Source organism: Tursiops truncatus, chromosome 16 (assembly GCF_011762595.2).
Source record: "Tursiops truncatus isolate mTurTru1 chromosome 16, mTurTru1.mat.Y, whole genome shotgun sequence".
NCBI classification, from domain to species: domain Eukaryota; kingdom Metazoa; phylum Chordata; class Mammalia; order Artiodactyla; family Delphinidae; genus Tursiops; species Tursiops truncatus.
The window spans coordinates 44,479,135-44,497,070 of record NC_047049.1 but is presented as its reverse complement, the minus strand read 5'-3'; the positions used below and the strand labels follow the sequence as shown (position 1 = coordinate 44,497,070).

The 17,936-nt window shown below is 52.7% G+C and overlaps 1 protein-coding gene across 4 annotated transcripts in view; it reads left to right on the top strand.

Moving 5' to 3' along the window:
- The first annotated feature begins 339 nt into the window (after positions 1 to 339).
- The window catches only part of CXCL12 (C-X-C motif chemokine ligand 12), a 28,417-nt gene continuing 10,820 nt past the window's right edge, over positions 340 to 17,936 (top strand). The window contains exons 1-4 of one of the 4 annotated variants that reach the window (XM_019933787.3): positions 340 to 498; positions 4,783 to 4,900; positions 7,043 to 7,129; positions 12,356 to 15,572. In XM_019933787.3, the coding sequence (XP_019789346.1) occupies positions 438 to 498; positions 4,783 to 4,900; positions 7,043 to 7,129; positions 12,356 to 12,371 (282 nt within the window). In that variant the 5' untranslated portion in view covers positions 340 to 437 and the 3' untranslated portion in view covers positions 12,372 to 15,572. Of the gene's footprint in view, positions 499 to 4,782; positions 4,901 to 7,042; positions 7,130 to 7,612; positions 7,837 to 9,711; positions 15,573 to 17,936 lie in introns of those variants that run through there. The other 3 variants (XM_004313530.4, XM_073793336.1, XM_004313531.4) reach the window with 3 other exon arrangements.

Genomic DNA, 17,936 nt, shown 5'->3' with positions numbered 1-17,936 from the left:
GGTTCTCATTCTGTTCCCGCCTCTGGGACTCAATCTTTCCATCTGCATAATGGGAACAGTAACCAGTCCCATCCCCGACCCTCACTGAGCGGCTGACTTCCTCGGTGCAGGTTAGGCCTACAAAGCAGGGCCCAGCGTAACCGAGAGGTCAAAGGCTGGGGCGCACCGCAGGCCCAGGAGCATCCCGGGCGCGGAGCAGGGGTGGGAGGGAGGGGACAGGGGGAGCGGCCGCGTGGGAGGGGACTCTGGTCAGAGCCCCGGGCCGCAGGCAGAATTCGGCTCCAGGCCCGCCCCTTGCCGCGCGCCCGCCCCGCCCCACCCCGCCCCGCTTTCGCCTCTAAAGTGCTGGGCGCGCGCCTCCTGCTGCCGCACTTTCACTCTCCGCAGTCGCATCCCCTCCACGTCCTGCCTCCGTCCACCCGCCGCCCGCTCTTGCCATGGATGCCAAGATCGTCGCTGTGCTGGCCCTTGTGCTGGCTGCGCTGTGCCTCAGCGACGGTGAGTGCGCCCGGCGACGGAGGCGTGGGCAGGCGCCAGGCTCTTGACTCCGTGCGGGGCCACGGCTCCTCTGCCCCGGCCCGCGCCGTCCCGAGCGAACCTAATCCGAGCCGCTTTGCACCCGGGAGGTCGAGGCAGCCCACCTCGCGGGGCGCGCTCCCTCGGCGTGCGGCGTTTGAGGTCCCCAGCGTAGCGCCCCCCGCGCTGAGGCTCGCACTCCGCTGCTGAGCTCGGGTTCCGGGACGCGGGAGCGGCCGCCAGACCTCGGGCGGGCTGCAGAGCGAGGTCGGGCAGGATAACTGGATGCGAGCGCGCCCAGGGCGCTTTCGGAGCCGGAGCGGGAGGGCGCGGAGGTGTGGAGCCGAGTCGGGAGCCGCGGGTCCCTGGCCCTTGACCATCCACCTCCCAGCTAGTGCCTTCCCGCGGCCCAGCTCGGTTTCCAGAGTAGAATGGGCTCCTGGCTCCGTGCGGGGCCACGGCTCCTCTGCCCCGGCCCGCGCCAAGGCCCCGCTGAGCACCGCGCTGGAGATGCGTTCTGCGGTTCCTGTTGGAGAGAGCGCTTTGCAAAGCCTGTCTGGCATCGCGACTTGCTTGTGGTGGCAATGCGATTGGGTGCAGCTGCGAGGCGTCCCTCGCAGTCTTATCGTTCCGAGCAGCTGTCGGGTTTGCAGCGAACGCCTGGCTGCGCTTCTGTACCGCAACGCGGTCCGCAGCGACGCGGCGAAGCTGGAAGCGCGTCCAGACAGTGCCTTCCCTGCCTCTTTCTGGGGTCACCCAGGAGAGGCCCAGGGGCGATCTGGGTCATGCATGCGCCTGCCCAGCCCCCAAAACACACCTGCAGGCTGGCGCCTTTGTCGCCAGACAGGCGAGCACTGCTCTATCTCGGAGTGAGCGCTGCAGCAAAGTTCAGTCGCCAAGGCTTTAGGCCATGGGGAAAGGTGGTGTACCGTTTCACTGTGAGAGGGAGAGAGCTTTTTTCCTTTTGAGGCTTAAGCGAAATCTCACTGTCCTGTTACAGGACACCACTGCTGCAAACCAAAATAAACTGTTGCCTCTGAACGCACAAAACAAAACCATGTCAGCACGGTCAGGCCATGCTGAGCTTTCTTGGCTGCGAAGTTTCCAACGAATCCTGCAAAGGGTTGAAGGACACTGTGCTTGGTGCAGCTGAGGTCTGTGCAGGGCCCCAGGCCCTGGAGCAGTCTGCTAGGTGCCAGCTGAAGACCTCTGCTGCATTCTCACTGGCTGGTGGCTGACCACCTGGGAAGTGTTCTTTAAAAGTGTAGCAAGTTGCTGGTCAGAGCTGCAGAGAGACTGGCACCAAAGGGAATTCAGAATTTTTCTGTAAGCTGAAAAAGTATCCTAGCCTGTGTCTTTACACTGACACTGACACCCCCAACCCAGGTCATGGGGCACACTCTGGTTTGGGTATTAACAATTGAGTGGTTTGGTGAGAGTAGACGTGTCATCATCCAGCTGTGGGAGGAAATGGTGCTTCTTCTAGCTGCCCCCTCCCCTGGGGAACTGCAGAAGTGACTAGAATGCAAGGACCCGGGTCCTTGAGTCCTGGGCATGGCTGACCTGGGGGGAGCACAGAAGGAGTGGGGGCCTCATCCACAGACTCCTCCTGACTCTGGGAAGGGTTGGTTGCTTGCGCATCTGAGTTGCCCTCTTGGCAGCCAAGTGGCCAAGTCAGGGTCCTGGGCTCCCGCTTAGTCGGGCTCTCCTTGCACGCATAGGCCAGAATGAACTTTTTGACCACCCTGGAGCCTGTGTACCCATGCTGGGTCCCCTTGTTCAGGCTCTGACTCGGGCTCCTGCCCTCCCTCCATTGGCTAACCTCAGCCAAGCAGCTGGGTCCCCGGATGCCCTGGGCTTCTAGGGGTTAAAGTCAGGGTGGGCCCCATTCCTAGGCCTGGCTGGAGGGGCTGGCTTGGGCGCTCTTGTCTCTGCATTAGAGTGGAAGGACTGCTCCGGAGCGGAGCCAAGTTCACCAGAAGCCAAGTTCCCCCGAGCCCTGGGTAACATCTGGACCAGTCAGGCCTCTTGCCTGTACACGGACCACATGCAAAACAGTTGGAAAAGTTAGTAATATTGACAAAAAGCTGGCAGGAAGGTCACCAGCTGGACACAGCACCTAGCTCTCTTGGTAAGAACACTTGGGGCTCTGTCACTTTAAAAAACCTGTTGAAATTCTCCACTTGACAGGCAGGCAACTGGGTCCTGGGAGCAGGAATAAAAATTGCCTTTGAAGGAAATGGATAATCCCAGGAGGTGGAGAGGGGAGAAGAGAGAAAGAGAAAGCTTGTGTTCTGAGCTCAGAATGGGCTCTGATTTCTGGCCTGATCGCCACTGCTTCGCTAATGGACTCAGAACAGCATCTCAGGGACACGGGGGAGGAGCAGCCCCCATCTTGCACAGCGCTGCCCCCAGCAGCTGTCCTACTGTGCAACTTGCAGTTTGCTGCTCTGGGGTTGGGACCAGTCCTGCCTTACCAGTGGGCCCCACATGCCGGTTCTGCTCAGCTCTGAAGGACCCCTGAGAATTTCAGGGGAACATGGAGGCAGGACACTCGGAGGGGAGACTTTGGTTCTTCCTTTACCCTGGCTACCCAGCCCCCAGCTGCAGGCCACTTTCCCAGGTGATCTGGTTACAGGGCCATACAGACTTCTGCAGGGACCCGGTACACTTGCTAAAAGCCAGGCCCCAGCAGCGACTTTCTGGACTTAGCCCAGGTGTAAACCTGAAGCCTGCTCCAGGCTCTCCAGTGCCACGAGTCACTGAGAGCCTTGAAGCCAGGCTTTCTTCTTCCTGGTTTTCAGGGAGTCGAGTTTGGTCTTGGGGGGCCAGGTGGTCTGCTTTCCGCCTGACTTGTTGGCCATGCCATCTCTTGACGGAGTTCAGCCTTGAGGAAAAAAAATTAAGTCCCTCACTCACAGGCCTCCCCAGCTCTCTTGCCCCACATATGGAGCTTCAGAACCACCAGGAGCCCTCTGGGAGCTCTGTAAACAGGCAAACTTTTTTTTTTTTTTTTAATCTCTGGACTAAATATTCTCAGACCTACATTTAATCCCTGATGAAAGGATCCACAAATTCAAATAATTTGGGGTATTAAGTAGGGCTTGGATAAAATCTGCAGAAAACATGCACACATCCACGCACACACACACACACGCGCACACACACACGCGCGCACACACATACACGCGCGCACACACACACGCGCGCACACATACACGCACACACATCCACGCGCGCACACATCCACGCACGCACACACACACGCGCGCACACATCCACGCGCGCACACATCCACGCGCGCACACACATCCACGCGCGCACACATCCACGCGCACACACACGCGCGCGCACACATACACGCGCGCACACATACACGCGCGCGGGCGCACACATACACGCGCGCGGGCGCACACACACACACACACACACAAAAGTCAGTACCCACCACCCACCCCCCGGAGCTTGCAATTCTAGACTTCCAGGGTGAGCTGTGGGTTCTGCAGGAGCCCTTTGCTAATTTACACTAATGAGTGTCAATTATGGTATTTTGCAAATTGGTGAATTGGCAAACAAAGATGTAATACAACCCAGGAGGCTGGAGCATCCCTGCACAGGCAATGAAAGCCACGTTTGCCTCCAGCCCTGGAAGTGCAGGGAGAAGATGGGCCCTTGCCTGCCCTCTGGGGATGCCCAGGTAGGAAGCCGGTGGGATTCTTTTGTGGTTGCCTGGGCTTAAGGTAAATGTGAGGACAGAGAAGACTGCAGGTGGGGGAGGGGAGCATTCCCAGGGGAGCTGCAGTGGCTCCTGGGAGAGAGCGAGCCTGGAGCCTCCTTCTTCCCCCTCCCTGGTCCCTGAATCGGGAAGTCTTTCTCAGTTGGCCATGGAGGAATTTATTTTGCAAAGAATAACTAGGAACCTCAGTACCTTGGACTGAAACAGTTCTCTCCTGTGATTAATGTCCTTCATCTTGAGACACCCAAGCAGGGGCCTTCCGATTTTAGCTTCCCTACCCTCCTAAGGTCCAGCTCTCCTCAGGTCCTTCTGGCCTCTTGCCCTGTAGAAGCTGAGCCTCAGCCCACTCAGAGCTCCCTGCACTGCCCAAGGAAAAGGTCTCTGCCAGGATGCACCCATGACTCCTCCCATCGTTCCCCATCCTACCCTCATTCCACCGTCTGATCACTCGGCTGCAGACTCAGACACACTTGTATCCCCAAGGCCTGGCAGGATAATAACAAGCTGCTTTGTTCTCGTTACCTCTCTAGGGAAACCGGTCAGCCTGAGCTACAGATGCCCTTGCCGATTCTTTGAGAGCCACGTCGCCAGAGCCAATGTCAAGCATCTCAAAATCCTCAACACTCCGAATTGTGCCCTTCAAATCGTGTAAGTCTGAACATCCTCCTCCAGGGATGTTCCATTTGATGGCCATAGTAACACCTAATTCACAGACTTGTTAAAGCTAGAGAAATGACACATGCCGAGTGTCCAGGCTCGAACCTGGCATAATTAGAGGCAGCTGATAGTACCACCAGGCAGGAGTTTTAAAAGCTTCTCTTACCCTTGGTGCCGTGCTCACTCACAGAGGGTCCTTGCCTCTTCTTTCCAAGCTTCCTCCCTTTAGTGCAAGAGATGGGAGCACATTCAGATGCACCCTTAGACTGGAGAAACATGGGATTCACCAAAGTTTCTTTCTGCTGAAGTACAGTAAATTAGCCAGCCCCTTGCTAGTAACAGTTCTGCCAATTTCAGGGCTTTGGTGCCCTAATTTAATCCTTTATCACATAGCACAAACTCACAAGACTCAAATTCAGTTGAAGTCATCGTTAAACTGTTTGGTGAAACTCAAAATTACCAGCGCACTTAACTGCATTTTCTGAAAAGCCAACACACAAGGTTTCAGTTTTGCTGGTGTTGATGGCAGCTGCTAACATTTGATTTTATTCATGTGGGAAACGAGACATACCAAAATCACACATACATGAGACACTAAGATCTCTCCTGGAGAGCAGGAGCCTGAACCAAGTCCAGAAAGAAAGCCACACGTGGCCGTCCATTGCTCGGCCCTCCGGTGCCCATGTGTCTAGATGTCGGGGAGTGGAGGCTCGGGGTCTCCTGGGCAGAGCTCACCTCCTGAAAAGTCCCAGCACTAAAAGCAAGACGGGAACACAGCAGTTGGAGCAAAAGCTACACCCATCTGACGACTCTCCACCCAACACCAACTGGTTTTAGGTTTGACTTTTCTTTTTCTCTAGCCTTTGCTGCCTTGAATGTGTTTGTCATTTACAATATGCTTTAGGGCACTAGAAGACGAATTTTTTTGTTTTCATTTTCTTTGCTTGTAATAAAATACTCTCTTTTGAGAAGTATTTAATCAGATAATGAATTCAGCGAGGATGGGCCCACTTTGCAGTGCAGACTCTGTGGGTTCCCTTGCCTCGAGGTTGAAGGAGCCAGATAGAATCCTCATGTCTTTCCGGGCAAACACATTAACAAACAGCAATCCCCAGAATTGGACCTGGATACGCCTTGCTCTGAGCCAGGCCCTCTGCACAGCTCGTTGACTCAACAGGCAGGCTGTGTGAAGACTCCTGGTGTCCATGAGCCTCTGTGCTGGCCGCACGGGTCCTCCTAGACCCCGAGCGGCTGGGCGGTGGTGTCCTCGGGCTGCTTGAGATTACCTGGTACCCAGGGGCTTTATGGAGAGGGATCCAGAGACAAGTCCAGGTCCTCTTCCAGGAGTCTTCAGAGAGGGAGGCTCTGAGTAAAGGTGAGAATTGGGAGGAAGGTGCAGTACGAACTTTCAAAGAACAAATGAGACAATGAACATTCAGTGAACTTGTAAAATCTCTCTGGAAACCATTTTCTGGCAAACTACCTAGACTACCTCTCCCCCTCTCCCTCCCCCTCCCCCCACTGCCCCTCCCCGCACTGTACTCTCACCTCTCCATCCCCCAGCCTATGCGGTACCCCTTTGTAGGTCTCCTGCCTCTAGGCTTACTCTTAAGTCTGTCTTCCATGTACTATCAAGATGGTCCATCAAAAGAAAAATCTGCTTCTGCCACCCCACAAGGTCCCGTCATAAACAGAATTGCAGATGAAGCCCCACTGCTTTGCCCCTTACATCTGGCCGCGGGCTTCTTGAATGTCCTGTCTCCCAAATTCCTCACATCCGTCTCTGCACTGTTACCCCTTTGGGCTATTTGCTCTTGCTTTTCCTCCCCCCTTTACTTCACTTGCCCAGCTCCTACTTATCCTTCAAAAGGCAACTCAAATGTTCCCTGTGTGAATTCTCCCTGGACTCCTTAAAGACTTTTCTTCACTCCCCAGTGTCTCTGGGGTAAAACTTGCAGCACGGCTAGCACTGTCTCCCCAGCACACCTGGGGTTCCTGCCGAGCCTGAGCCTGCCAGGCGGGGCACCCCGCTCCAGTTGGGTCCTAACCTGGGTGTCGGATGAGCAGATGCCCAGGTCACAGCCACGCTCCCCTCCGATCAGCTGCACACTGTCGCCTCTTCTGTTTTGCCAGGGCAAGGCTGAAGAACAACAACAGACAAGTGTGCATCGACCCGAAATTGAAGTGGATTCAGGAATACCTGGAGAAAGCTTTAAACAAGTAAGCACAACCACCAAAAAGGACTTTCCACTAGATCCACTTGAGGAAAGCTAAACCCATGTGAGATGAAAGGGCAAAGGTGTGGGGGAGGAAGGCCTGAACGGTGAGGACCAGGTGTGCCTGGGGGGCAGCGCACTGACCTGGGCACGGGCGAGAGGTTTGCCCAGCATGTAGACAACTGCATTTATAGCCTACGGTACAATATCGCAGCGTGTGTTCATCTGTGCCCCGTACCTTTCACATTGGCTGTTTTATAACTGGGGTTTTTCTAAGACATTGTATCATCCCAATAGCATTTCCCACCAGTCCGTTCCCTCATAATCATCACAATCATCATCATTCTCATTACCCTTTTTTAAATCGATGATAACTTCAAGCTTTGTATTTGGTTTGTTTTGGAGATTCTCCTTTTCTCCCCGGGGGAGTCTGAGCACAGTCAGGTGATGGCCAAGCAGGGAGCTCAGATAAGCATCCTTCCTCCAGACGCTGAGGCTCGGAGGAAGACTGTGGGCGACTCCAGCAGGGGGTGCCTCTCCTGAAATGACAACCCACGTGCTGACCAGTGCTAGGCAGCGGCCACTACCTTCGCCTCCTCTTTCAAGCTCAGTGATTGGACGGGTGGGCTCCATGCAGAACCGCCATCACTGGGGACTGTGCTCAGAGACCCTCTCCGGGTCACTCCCGGCCTCTTCCTGCCTCCCAGAATATGCTTTCATCTCGCTTCTGCTTCTCATTTCTCTACGCACCCAGCTGGAGGAGGGTGACCGCAGGGGCTCCCACCCTGTGGCCCCCTCCTCCCTTTGCCCGCCCCTCCTCTGCAGGCCCTCTGTGAGATCCTTCTCTGGCCTCCTCCAGAACGGGGTTGGCCCTCTGCTGGGGGTATGAGATCATGTCTCCTCCTTCCCATGAAAGACGGTCTTTGCAGAATCAAATGCAGTTTTCAATCTGAGAGCTTGCTTTGAGGAATTTGGTTTCTGTAATTGCCTCTGAAACCTGTGTATGCCACGGAGGCTCTACAAACTCTGAGGTTTCTGAAATCAGGAGTGAAAAAATAGATGAATCAACGAGCCTCTTGCCACTAACCCCTCCTCCTGAAGCCACAAGATGGTTTCGGGTTCCAATCAGAAATGTTGGCGAGATGGAATCCCCTGCATAAACGTGATCCACAGATGGGCCTGGTGGTATTTGTAACTTTTTTGCAAGGCATTTTTTTATATATATTTTCGTGCACAATTTTTTAAACGTTACTTTAGTAAACAAATGTATTTCAGAATATATTTATAGTCGAACAATTCCTATATTTGAAGTGGAACCATATGAATGTCAGTGGGTTACATTTCTCTATTACCGTAAACTACTGGCGATTTGTAAAGAAATATATATGATATATAAGTGTGACTGCAGCTTTTTAATGTTACCCACAGTGTATTTTTCCACTTGTACTAAAATTGTATCAAATGTGACCTTATATGCACTAGCAATAAAATGCGCATTGTTTCATGGTATAAACCTCCTACTGTATGTGGGAATTTATTTACCTGAGGTGAAGTCCGTTAGTTGTCAGACATGGGGCTCACACACATTTCTGCAATTTATTCGGATAAGCTGGCCTGCTGGTCAGGTGCCTTGCATCCCTCCTGCCGAGTTCACATGCAAGTGACAGCACATGGGCCTTGCTCAGGAGCAGATTAGATCTGCAGCTCAAGTTTTTATGTCTTTTTTTTTTTTTTTTTTTAAACCCAGTAGAAGCAGTGGGGCTAGTTTTCTGAAGAATCATATTTGACTCACTAATTCCTCCTCCCCTTCTTACTGCTCCTTGGTCCTCCTAACATCCCCACGTAATCTCCAGAGACTCGATCCTCATCATATCCAGCTTTCACATTTTCCCATGTAAAAATCCCATCATTCCAGCCCATGGCTAATATCAAGCTTTCTCAGGAACAGGTGGCCTTACCCCATAAATCATTAAATACCATTCAGCTTGAATCATTTTAATGTGACAGTCAAGAGCCAATTGCTCTAATAAAGTTGCTCTAATAAAATTCTGCTAACCAGCTCTCTCCCTTGCCCTCCAGAACAATCCCAGTCATTCCCAGGGGGTGTGTGCACAGGCGTCCAGAAAGGAGAAGGTGGGGTCAGGCTGCTTTCTTTCTCTCCTCCTGGAAGGCCATCTGAACCTTGGGCCTCCAACCTCCAAAGCTTATTCGATTTGAAATGCAGAGATTTTAAAGATAAAGCAGAGAGTTCAGCTCTGCATTGAGATGTAAAGAAGCCCTAGGAGAGCAGGTTGGGGTGAGACGGAAGACCAGTCCAGCCTGGCCCTGGGCGTGCCTTCCCACCCTTTCGGATCAGTTCACGGGTATCTGTGTTCTGGAAGCCCGTCTAACATTTTTTTGAATTGGGGAAAATGTCTAACTTATTTTAATGAAGTACTGACAGACAGTGCTTTGCCTGGGCGCCTCCAGACCTGAGACTAAAGACAGGGTTAAACAAATACACGGGCCACTTTTAAATATTGTGCAGACTGAGAAAGATTCCTGTTTATTTCAACGTTATTAATGGTTCTACTAATTTTATCTAAGGGGGCGCAGAGAAGAAAAAGTGGGGAAAAGAGAAAAGATAGGAAAAAAGAAGCGACAGAAGAAGAGAAAGGCTGCTCAGAAAAGGAAAAACTAGTTATCTGCCACCTCGAGAAGGACCACAGTGCACTCTGCTCTTGTGTCTCCCGGCGCTTTGTAAATCTGCCCCAACCCTCCTCCAGGGCAGAGCCCCTGCTTCCCGGGCGGGCGCTCAGACTTCCATGGGGGAGCAGCATTTTGCCGCCACTGTGGCCACCCCGGGTCCTGTATTTATGTGCTTTTTAGGGCCTTTCCTGGTCTGCTAAGTTAAGAAGAAAGTAGTTGTACAAAGACCGGGGTTGGAGTCTATGACACAGAGCCTGTGTGCTCAGGACTCTATCTAGAACAGCCTGGGACTCCGGAATGGCCCAGCGCTCCATCTAGAATGGCCCAGGGTCTCTCTCCAGCATCACCCTGGGCTGAGGAGCCTCCACCCTGCCCTCTGCTCCCTCTCTCGCAAGGCCCATGATCATGAGCGCTCAGAGCTCACACAGCTCCACACTCTTACGATCTGCGTTCCCGTCTGGGGCCAGCGTGTGGCCACCTGGCCTGTGCACAGAGTGGCCCGCTGGCCCAGCAGCCGGCATCTCACCCAGCAAGGGCCATGTGCCTGATACCCTCTCACCTGCCACTGCCGGTGGCATCACTGCCTTTGCGGGGCAGAGCTGGCTGTGGCCATGCCATTTGCAGGCGGTAACTGACTCCTTTCCCCAAATGCCTGCTGCCTGGCTCTCCACCACTCTGCCACCTGGGGTAGGACTTTTCTGGCCTCTCCCTCCCTGGGCCTGGGGCTGTATGAGCGGCTTTACCTCCAAGCTTGGGCGGGTTTCTTCAGACCGTGTGGGGAGAATGGCTGACGGCTCCGCATTTCCAGAGAGCAGTTGTGGAAATGCTTCTCAGGGAGCCTCTTTGCAGGGCAATTCACTTTGTAGATTCTTTAAACGGGTCCCTGATGCAGAGGAGTTGTGTGAAGGGCCTGTAGCTCTGGGGACCCCTAGCCTATCCCCTTCCCCCTTCTGCATGACCCCAAGTGATTAGGTTCTGGGACGCAGCTGCCTCGGTCCTCACTCACCACCCCGACCTCAACACACATACACACGCAGATTCAGGGCTGAGCTTTCTTGCCAAGTCTCTCTAATTTGGACTGGAAGGAGGGGGATCACAGGGGAGAGCAAGGCCCTGATTTCAGTAGTGCTTTGAAAAGGGAAACCTTGAATATCTACTCTTCTCCCCATCCCCCTGTCACACATGGACACACACTCACCCTGTACCCCAGACCCCTGGTCATAATTTCAGTACATGGATCCAGAAAGACGACATGGTTGAAGGATGGGGCACATGGATTTCAGGAGAAGAAACCCAAGGTCCTTGCCTGTCACCTGGGTCACAGGGCGCTGTGTCCCCCTCACGCTTTAGTGCGCTCCTTTTAATTGCAGCATAAGGAATTACAGCCATTACTTTTCCTCACTGGAGAAGTGTCCCCCTAGGGCACTGTAGCCAAAGACTTTTACTTCCCACTGCCATCCCTTGTACCTGGCTAACTCCCCCAGCCTGTGGCCCTCTTGCCAGCAACAGGGATGGCAGGCCTGCTCCCGGGCGTGTGGGTTGCCCGCTTACCTCATCCTGCCTGTGGTGCCTCCGAAGGCCTCTGGATGGCTGCTGGGCTACCCAGGGCTGCAGTCCTTTCCGTGGAAGCCAGCAGCAGTTCTTGTCTGCAGGACCTTGGCCAGGGTAGCGCTACTCTTACAAAAGCACCTGCAGAGGGTCAGACCTGTGACTCCACGCTCCCTTTTTCACACCGCAGGAGCAGTACATTTCTGTGCCAGAGAGGGTGACAGGTCTGTTCTGGGAGAGCTGTTTGCCCTGTAGCAGCTGTGGGTCAAGCTATTGCTTCCCTGAGGTAAGCAATAGCTTACAGACTGCTTTCTGCAGTGCCCAGGGAGACAGCACGGGCCACCTCTCCTGGGGGAGCCGGGGCTGCGGGGACTCAGAGGGTTGGACCCACATTAGAAAACATAGGCAAGCCCCTGTCCGTCCTTATATGACTCCTTTGGCCCTGGGGCCTCACTGTATCTGACCAGCGGGCCTCAGCCCCGCTGAAGGCAGGGTGGCCGTGGAAGAGCCGAAGAGCTGGACCTCCATTCCGTTGTGGGTTGAAACTGACTAGGCAGCGCTCGCGCGTCTGCCACCAGGTGCGCATGCGCGGTCCCAGTGCCGGCTGCCTGGGCGCCTAGCTCCGGGGCCGCTCCGCCGCGCCAGCCCAGAGGTCCTGGGGCTTAATGTCTATGCTGGGCTAAGGCATCGCACTTCGTCCTGCCTTGTGACCACTGTGCCATGCCATCTCCGTGCCCTTGTTCGTCCATCCGCCCTGTGCTTGCTGTGCCCACCTGCCCTCTCTGCTTCCCGCCTTCCATCCGTCCTCCGCTTCTGCCATGCTGTCTCTCTCATTTCAGTCCCCCTGCTCAGGGTCTCGGAAGGCAGAAGCACCACAGAGATTTGGAAATCAGGGGTGTGTCCCCGGCTGGAGCGGGGCTCAGCGTCTCAGGTGTGCGGCCCGACCACTGCAGGAACCCGCCTTAATGGTGTCTCCCTCTGTTCTTGTTAACAGGAGGTTCAAGATGTGAGAGGCGCAGGTTGGGTCAGACGCCTGAGGAAACCTTACAGTAGGAGCCCAGGTCTGAAATCAGAGTTAGGAAGGGTCTGTAGCTAGCCACCCCCCGCACCCAGGCAGGCCTGAATGCATTTCCAAGAGCCTTGTCTTGCAGTTTGCCTTACTTCACCATTTGATCATGTAGCAAAATATATGGCGTTTATTTCTCATTTAGTCTGATTATCCAGTGTCACTGGCGACAGATAGGAACTTAGATTAAGGCCATTCTTTTACCTGCTTTGTTATAATATCCTTCCCGGAACCCCTTATCTAGCCAGAGGTTTCTGAGCTGTGCAGGCTGGAACCCCAGACGGAGGGAGCCTTGCCCACATCACCGTGTCCAGGGTGGAGAGCCACCAGGAGGTGTCAGCACCAGTGAGCGTGGGCAGACCTTAGTGAAGGCTGCCCTGTGCAGGGGCGGAGGCGGGTGGGGGAGAGGTTCTGGGGAGCCAGGCAGGAGCCTCATCCTTCCTCAGGGTGAGAGCAGGGTTCTGCCTCTTTGGCGAGTACCGCAGGGCTTCCCTGAGCTGAGGCAGGCAGGAGTGTGAGGCCAGGGCAGGGTGAGATTCACCCCTCATCCCAAGCTCTCCTCTACATCCCATCACGTCCTTCTCATCATTCTCTCTCTCATCCATCATCATGTGTATCCAAGACTGTCTCCATGACCCAGGAAAAGGACTCTCTCAAGAGCAAAGCTTTACTTTAAACTGGGCACCAAGAAGTAAATCAAAATGTCTCGTGTTACCTGGTCCTGGAAGCACTGTGCACGTCTGTGGCTTGTTTGGAATATTGTCCATTGTCCAATCCTGTGTTTTTGTTCAAAGCCAATGTCCTCGGTGCATGCACTGTCAGTTCCTTAAATGCAAAGCCTGAGAGTGAGGAGATGCCCCCTGGGGCCTTTGACCAGATTTTTGATTAGGGCTGTGATCCTTTTGGATGGAACCTTGTTTTCCCCATGATCACAAACCCATGTTGGATCAACAGAGCCCAAGGGAATTCGGTTTGCAGCAGTATGACCTTCGAGGATGCAGACCCTCAAGGCGTCTGTAACTGTTGGTACCTCAGAACTACAGAGAGTTTTGTCTTCGCGGTGTCAGCACTGTTTGGGGAATAACAAGAAAAGAATTTTCAACTTTTTTTTGGTTTTGAAAGCCCAATCCCTAAAATAATCAATCCTGGACATGAAGATTCCTTCCCGATTAAAATCTAACCTCATTTTTTTCACCATTTGATGATCCCATCATCTCTTAACTTGGCACAGTGGCCCCTGGACCTTCTCTGCTGCCGCTGTCATCTTGTGCTTACAGGATGTCCAGCAGGGCATTCCTCTTAGAAAAGAATGGGCTGGTTGGGAAAGTAGCTTAACAATCCTGACGTTTAGGGTGTTTCCCTTTATTGAGAGCAGTTTGTAGAGCTGCATTAAACAGTTTAAAAATCTCACTTTCTGAAAAGGAGGCACTTGAGGGCTTTTGGCTTGTTTTGTTTTTCATTTGGTCTCACTAATACTTTTCCCCTATGGTTAAGTTTTTTTTTTAATTAAGAAAGCAGAAAAAAAAGAAGGGCAAAACAAGGAAATGTATCAATTGACAGGATGATGTAAACAACATGCAGAAAGGATATTCTTGTAAAATAATCTTGAATTGTAGGTGTTCTCAGATTTAATAACCTTTGGGTTATCAGTACCATGTGTTAGGCATTTCCATAAATATGCCTTTAAATTAGATCTTCATGCAAATAGACGCAAATCCATCAACCAAACAAAAATTCACATCCTCAAACCAGCTTTGTTATATTGAAAACAATAGAGTATGGAGGGGCCTTTATTAGTTATAAGGGATACAGAGCTGGTTTCAAAACCCTCTTCTGAAGTTAACCTGTCACTACAGGCCTTCTGAATTATACATGAAATGATCTAATTTTCAGTGGGAGAGTCATTTTCCAAGTAATTCAAGACATTTTAAAATCTCATGGAAATTTTGGAATTACCATCCCCTGGAACCCATGAACCAGAACCATTAAATCTCTTTCTCCAAGAAAATTAACATGGCCCTAAATAAATCTTGACTACAGTTAAGAATAATTTTTGTTTCTCCCCTATAGGGGGAAAAATAGATAAGAGGAGAAACTGCAGGAAAAATGATTTGTGTGACAATCCCTCTACTTGCAATCTGCTCCTGAGTGGAGACTGCCCAGCTAAAGCAAATATGCATTTAAATAGTCCATTTGCAAAGGAAAAGGCTCTCCTGATCCCCTTTTGCTTTCAAAATACAAGTGGATCACTTTGATTAGGGGTCACCTAGCTGTTCTTCCTGGTCCAGTGCTGCCTCTACCTGACCTTCCCTTGGGCTCCGTGTAACCTCCAGGGTGGTCCTCCACTGCCAGCCTTTGCATCAGGACCCAGGCAGAGAAGACGTGGGGGCACTGAACTCACAGACGTGCTGTGTGTTGGAATCCGAATTTGTGCCTTGTGTTGTTTTGCACCGTTCTTTGTCCCACTCCGGCCAGGTGCTGAGACCCCAGCGAGACACACGAAGGACCCTCTGCTTATCTGCCTGTCCTCCAGAGAAAGGAGGGCCAGCTTTGAGCAGAGGGCCTGAGTAGCAAAAGGTTGCAGTCCCCACTGTGTGAAGTCCAGAGAACTTCTAAGCCTTTTCACTTGATCCGATTTGACCTTCCTTTTCTGACTGCCCCCTGGTGTTATCACTATGGGATCTCTCACTGGGAGTTCATCACCTTTCCCAGGTGGTGCATCCTTTTGTAGCTGGATGAGAATTGTGGGGTCCTGATCTCTCTACACATATTCCCTGGGAAATTTCCCATCCCTGGGAAATGTTCCCTGGAAACCTTCAAGTCCCCTAAGGAGACCACTGACATTGTCAAGTTGAAAAATCCCATAGACTGTTACTCTGCAACCTCGCTGGACTCTCAGTCTCTGAGCGGTGATGGGTTCAGTGTTAAATGCGATAAATACTGTATTTTGTATTGTTTAAACTGCATCTCCCACATAATGTGAAAATGGTCCAGGAGAAGGCAGCTTTCTATATGCAGTGTGCTTTTTTTTTTTAACAAGTAACAACTCCTTTTGAGAAACAACAATTTCTACTTTGAAGTCATATCAATGAAAAGATGTATATGCACTTATAATTTTCCTAATAAAGACATGTACTCAAATGTAGCAGCCAACGGTTTGAAATTAGTGTTACCATTTGGAACTCTCCAGACTTGGTTTTTCTTCCTCAAACCCAACACGGAGGGGTTATGTAGTTCTAGCTGCAATAGTCAGTGAAAAACAGGCCATTGTAATCATACTCATCATAGGCAAGAATTCTGGGGGCAGACTTGCGTCTCCTAGTCTGTGTACTTAGCAGGGGGGAAGGCTCTCCCTTTGCTCTGAATGTCCCTGGTTTTGCGGGAATCCCTTCTTAAAAGCGAGCCAGCCCGCTACTCCAGCCCGCTACTCCAGCCCGCTACTCCCTCCAGAAGGGATAGTTTTGTGCAAGGGCCTGGGTGTTTTCCTGTCAGCCGTGGGGAAGGAAACTTCCACTCTGTACTTCTCAGGCTTAGTAGAAGGCAACAGAGGCCCCGTCCCCGAAGGCATGGCCAGACACCCAGCACCTTTTGTATTTTCTGTCCTGCACCGGGGCCTCTGCTGGAAGCCAGTTGCTGATTCAGCCAGCAGTGTCCTGAATACTGGGGACAGGGGCTGAGCCCAACAGACAGGGTTCTGTCCTCACAGAGGTCAGTCAGCCTTTCCCACTTTCCACCACATCCCCTCTGATCCAGTCAACCATGCTGGAAAGAAGAGGCCAGCACAAAGCCCCCAAATCCAGATTGTTCTGTCCTCCAGACCCTCTTGCCCACATGCCCAGATGTGACCACATCACCCCTGTGCTCAGTACATCCCGGGTGTTTCTAGGGTGACTGCAATGTGGTTACCAAATTGCAGATGAACTGGAGGAAGAAGGAAGGATTAGAGAGACCACGTCAAGAGGCAGCGTGGCATCCTGGGACAGGCGTGGGAGTGAGGATTAGCAGGCCAGTGCTTGAACCCTGGTCTTCTCTCTGCTCACTGTGTGACTTGAGGCCCTTGCCTGACTCTCAGTCTCCCCATGTAACGCTGGAGCTTAGAATCACCAAGAGCTGTGAGGATTAGACTGGGATCCTTCTCTCTCACCCCACTGCTCCCCGGGGTCTACAGTGTTGGGATAAGATCCTGCCTGCCTCTGCTTAGACCTTCAGCAAAGCTCTGATACCACCTGGAGCTCAAAGTGATCTTAGGAGTTGAGCTTCACCCGCTTAGCCAACAGATGGGGGAAGTCTGTTGGTTGGGTCTTGTAGGTGTCCCGGTGCCTGTGCGGTGCTGGTCCCAGCATGTCCCACCACTATCCTGGCAGCGGGAACTCACAACCTAACCTCTGGATTAATTCCACGGAATGATGTTGACTCTTCAGAATGATGTTGCATTAAAAAATAATAATAACGAATAACTGGACCCATGTCCTACCATGCTTTACACAGCGGACAGCCCCCCTTTAGCCAGCCGACAATACCCGCCACGCCAGGCCCGGTACTAGGTGGGCAGTGTGGATACCGTGGTGAGCAAGCTGGCGTGCCCCCCGATTTCAGGGAGCCTGTAGTCTGGGGGACTGTCTTGCAATTAAGTGAGCATTTTCGTAAAGCTTGGTAATGTAGGTCAGGGTGCATCCAGGGGTCAGGGAAGCTTAGAGCACCATCGAGGGCTCCTTAAAAGAAGTGCTGCTGAAGCTGAGACCTGAGAGAAGTAGATTATTTCCAGGGAGGGGAGTATCCACTGACCCATGAGGCCTGCCCTTGTGAGCCCACATGGTGTCCTGCTGTGAGTTAGAAATGGGAGCTTATTCTGCCAGGGGCGCGGCTCCCACGGGAAGCCCAGCATGACGGCAGAGAGAGCTGGATTTCAGCCCCTCACTCCCCTGCTGCACCCTTGCGTAAGGCACAAACTGCACACGGCGGTTGAGAAGGGCTGGGCCCCCCACGCGGATGGGGTCCTGACAGCTGGGAAACGTGATAAAGGGGTGCCCTCGGTACAGCTGACTGCATGGTTTAGACACCTGGCCCTGGCTGCCCGGTCCAGTTTTCTGCCCCAGGAGTGCAGAGTTGTGATTCACACTTCATCGGGTTCTCCGGGTTTCTCTGGGCCTACAACTGAGAGCCTCGTTCTCGGGAGTGTGGGTAGCTGGAGAGAGAGAGACGTAGAGGGAGCTACAACTGGAGGAAACAGACTCAGGGAGAGAAGGGGGGTGAGAGAGCAGGAGGCCCTAGAGGCAGGTGAGAAGTAGACAGGGAGGTCCAGCCACACTCCCTGTCCTCGGCTTCTGTGTGTTCCAGATGAATCCCTCTCAAGAGCTAGGATGAGGATTTCTCCTAATTACACCCAAATAACCATCATTGGAGGCAATTAGACAGGCACAGGGGGCAAGGCAGGTGGGGAGCAATGAGGCTCTGGACATGGGCTTGCACTTGCACAGGGAATCATTTTGGAGACCTCCCTCCCTCCTCC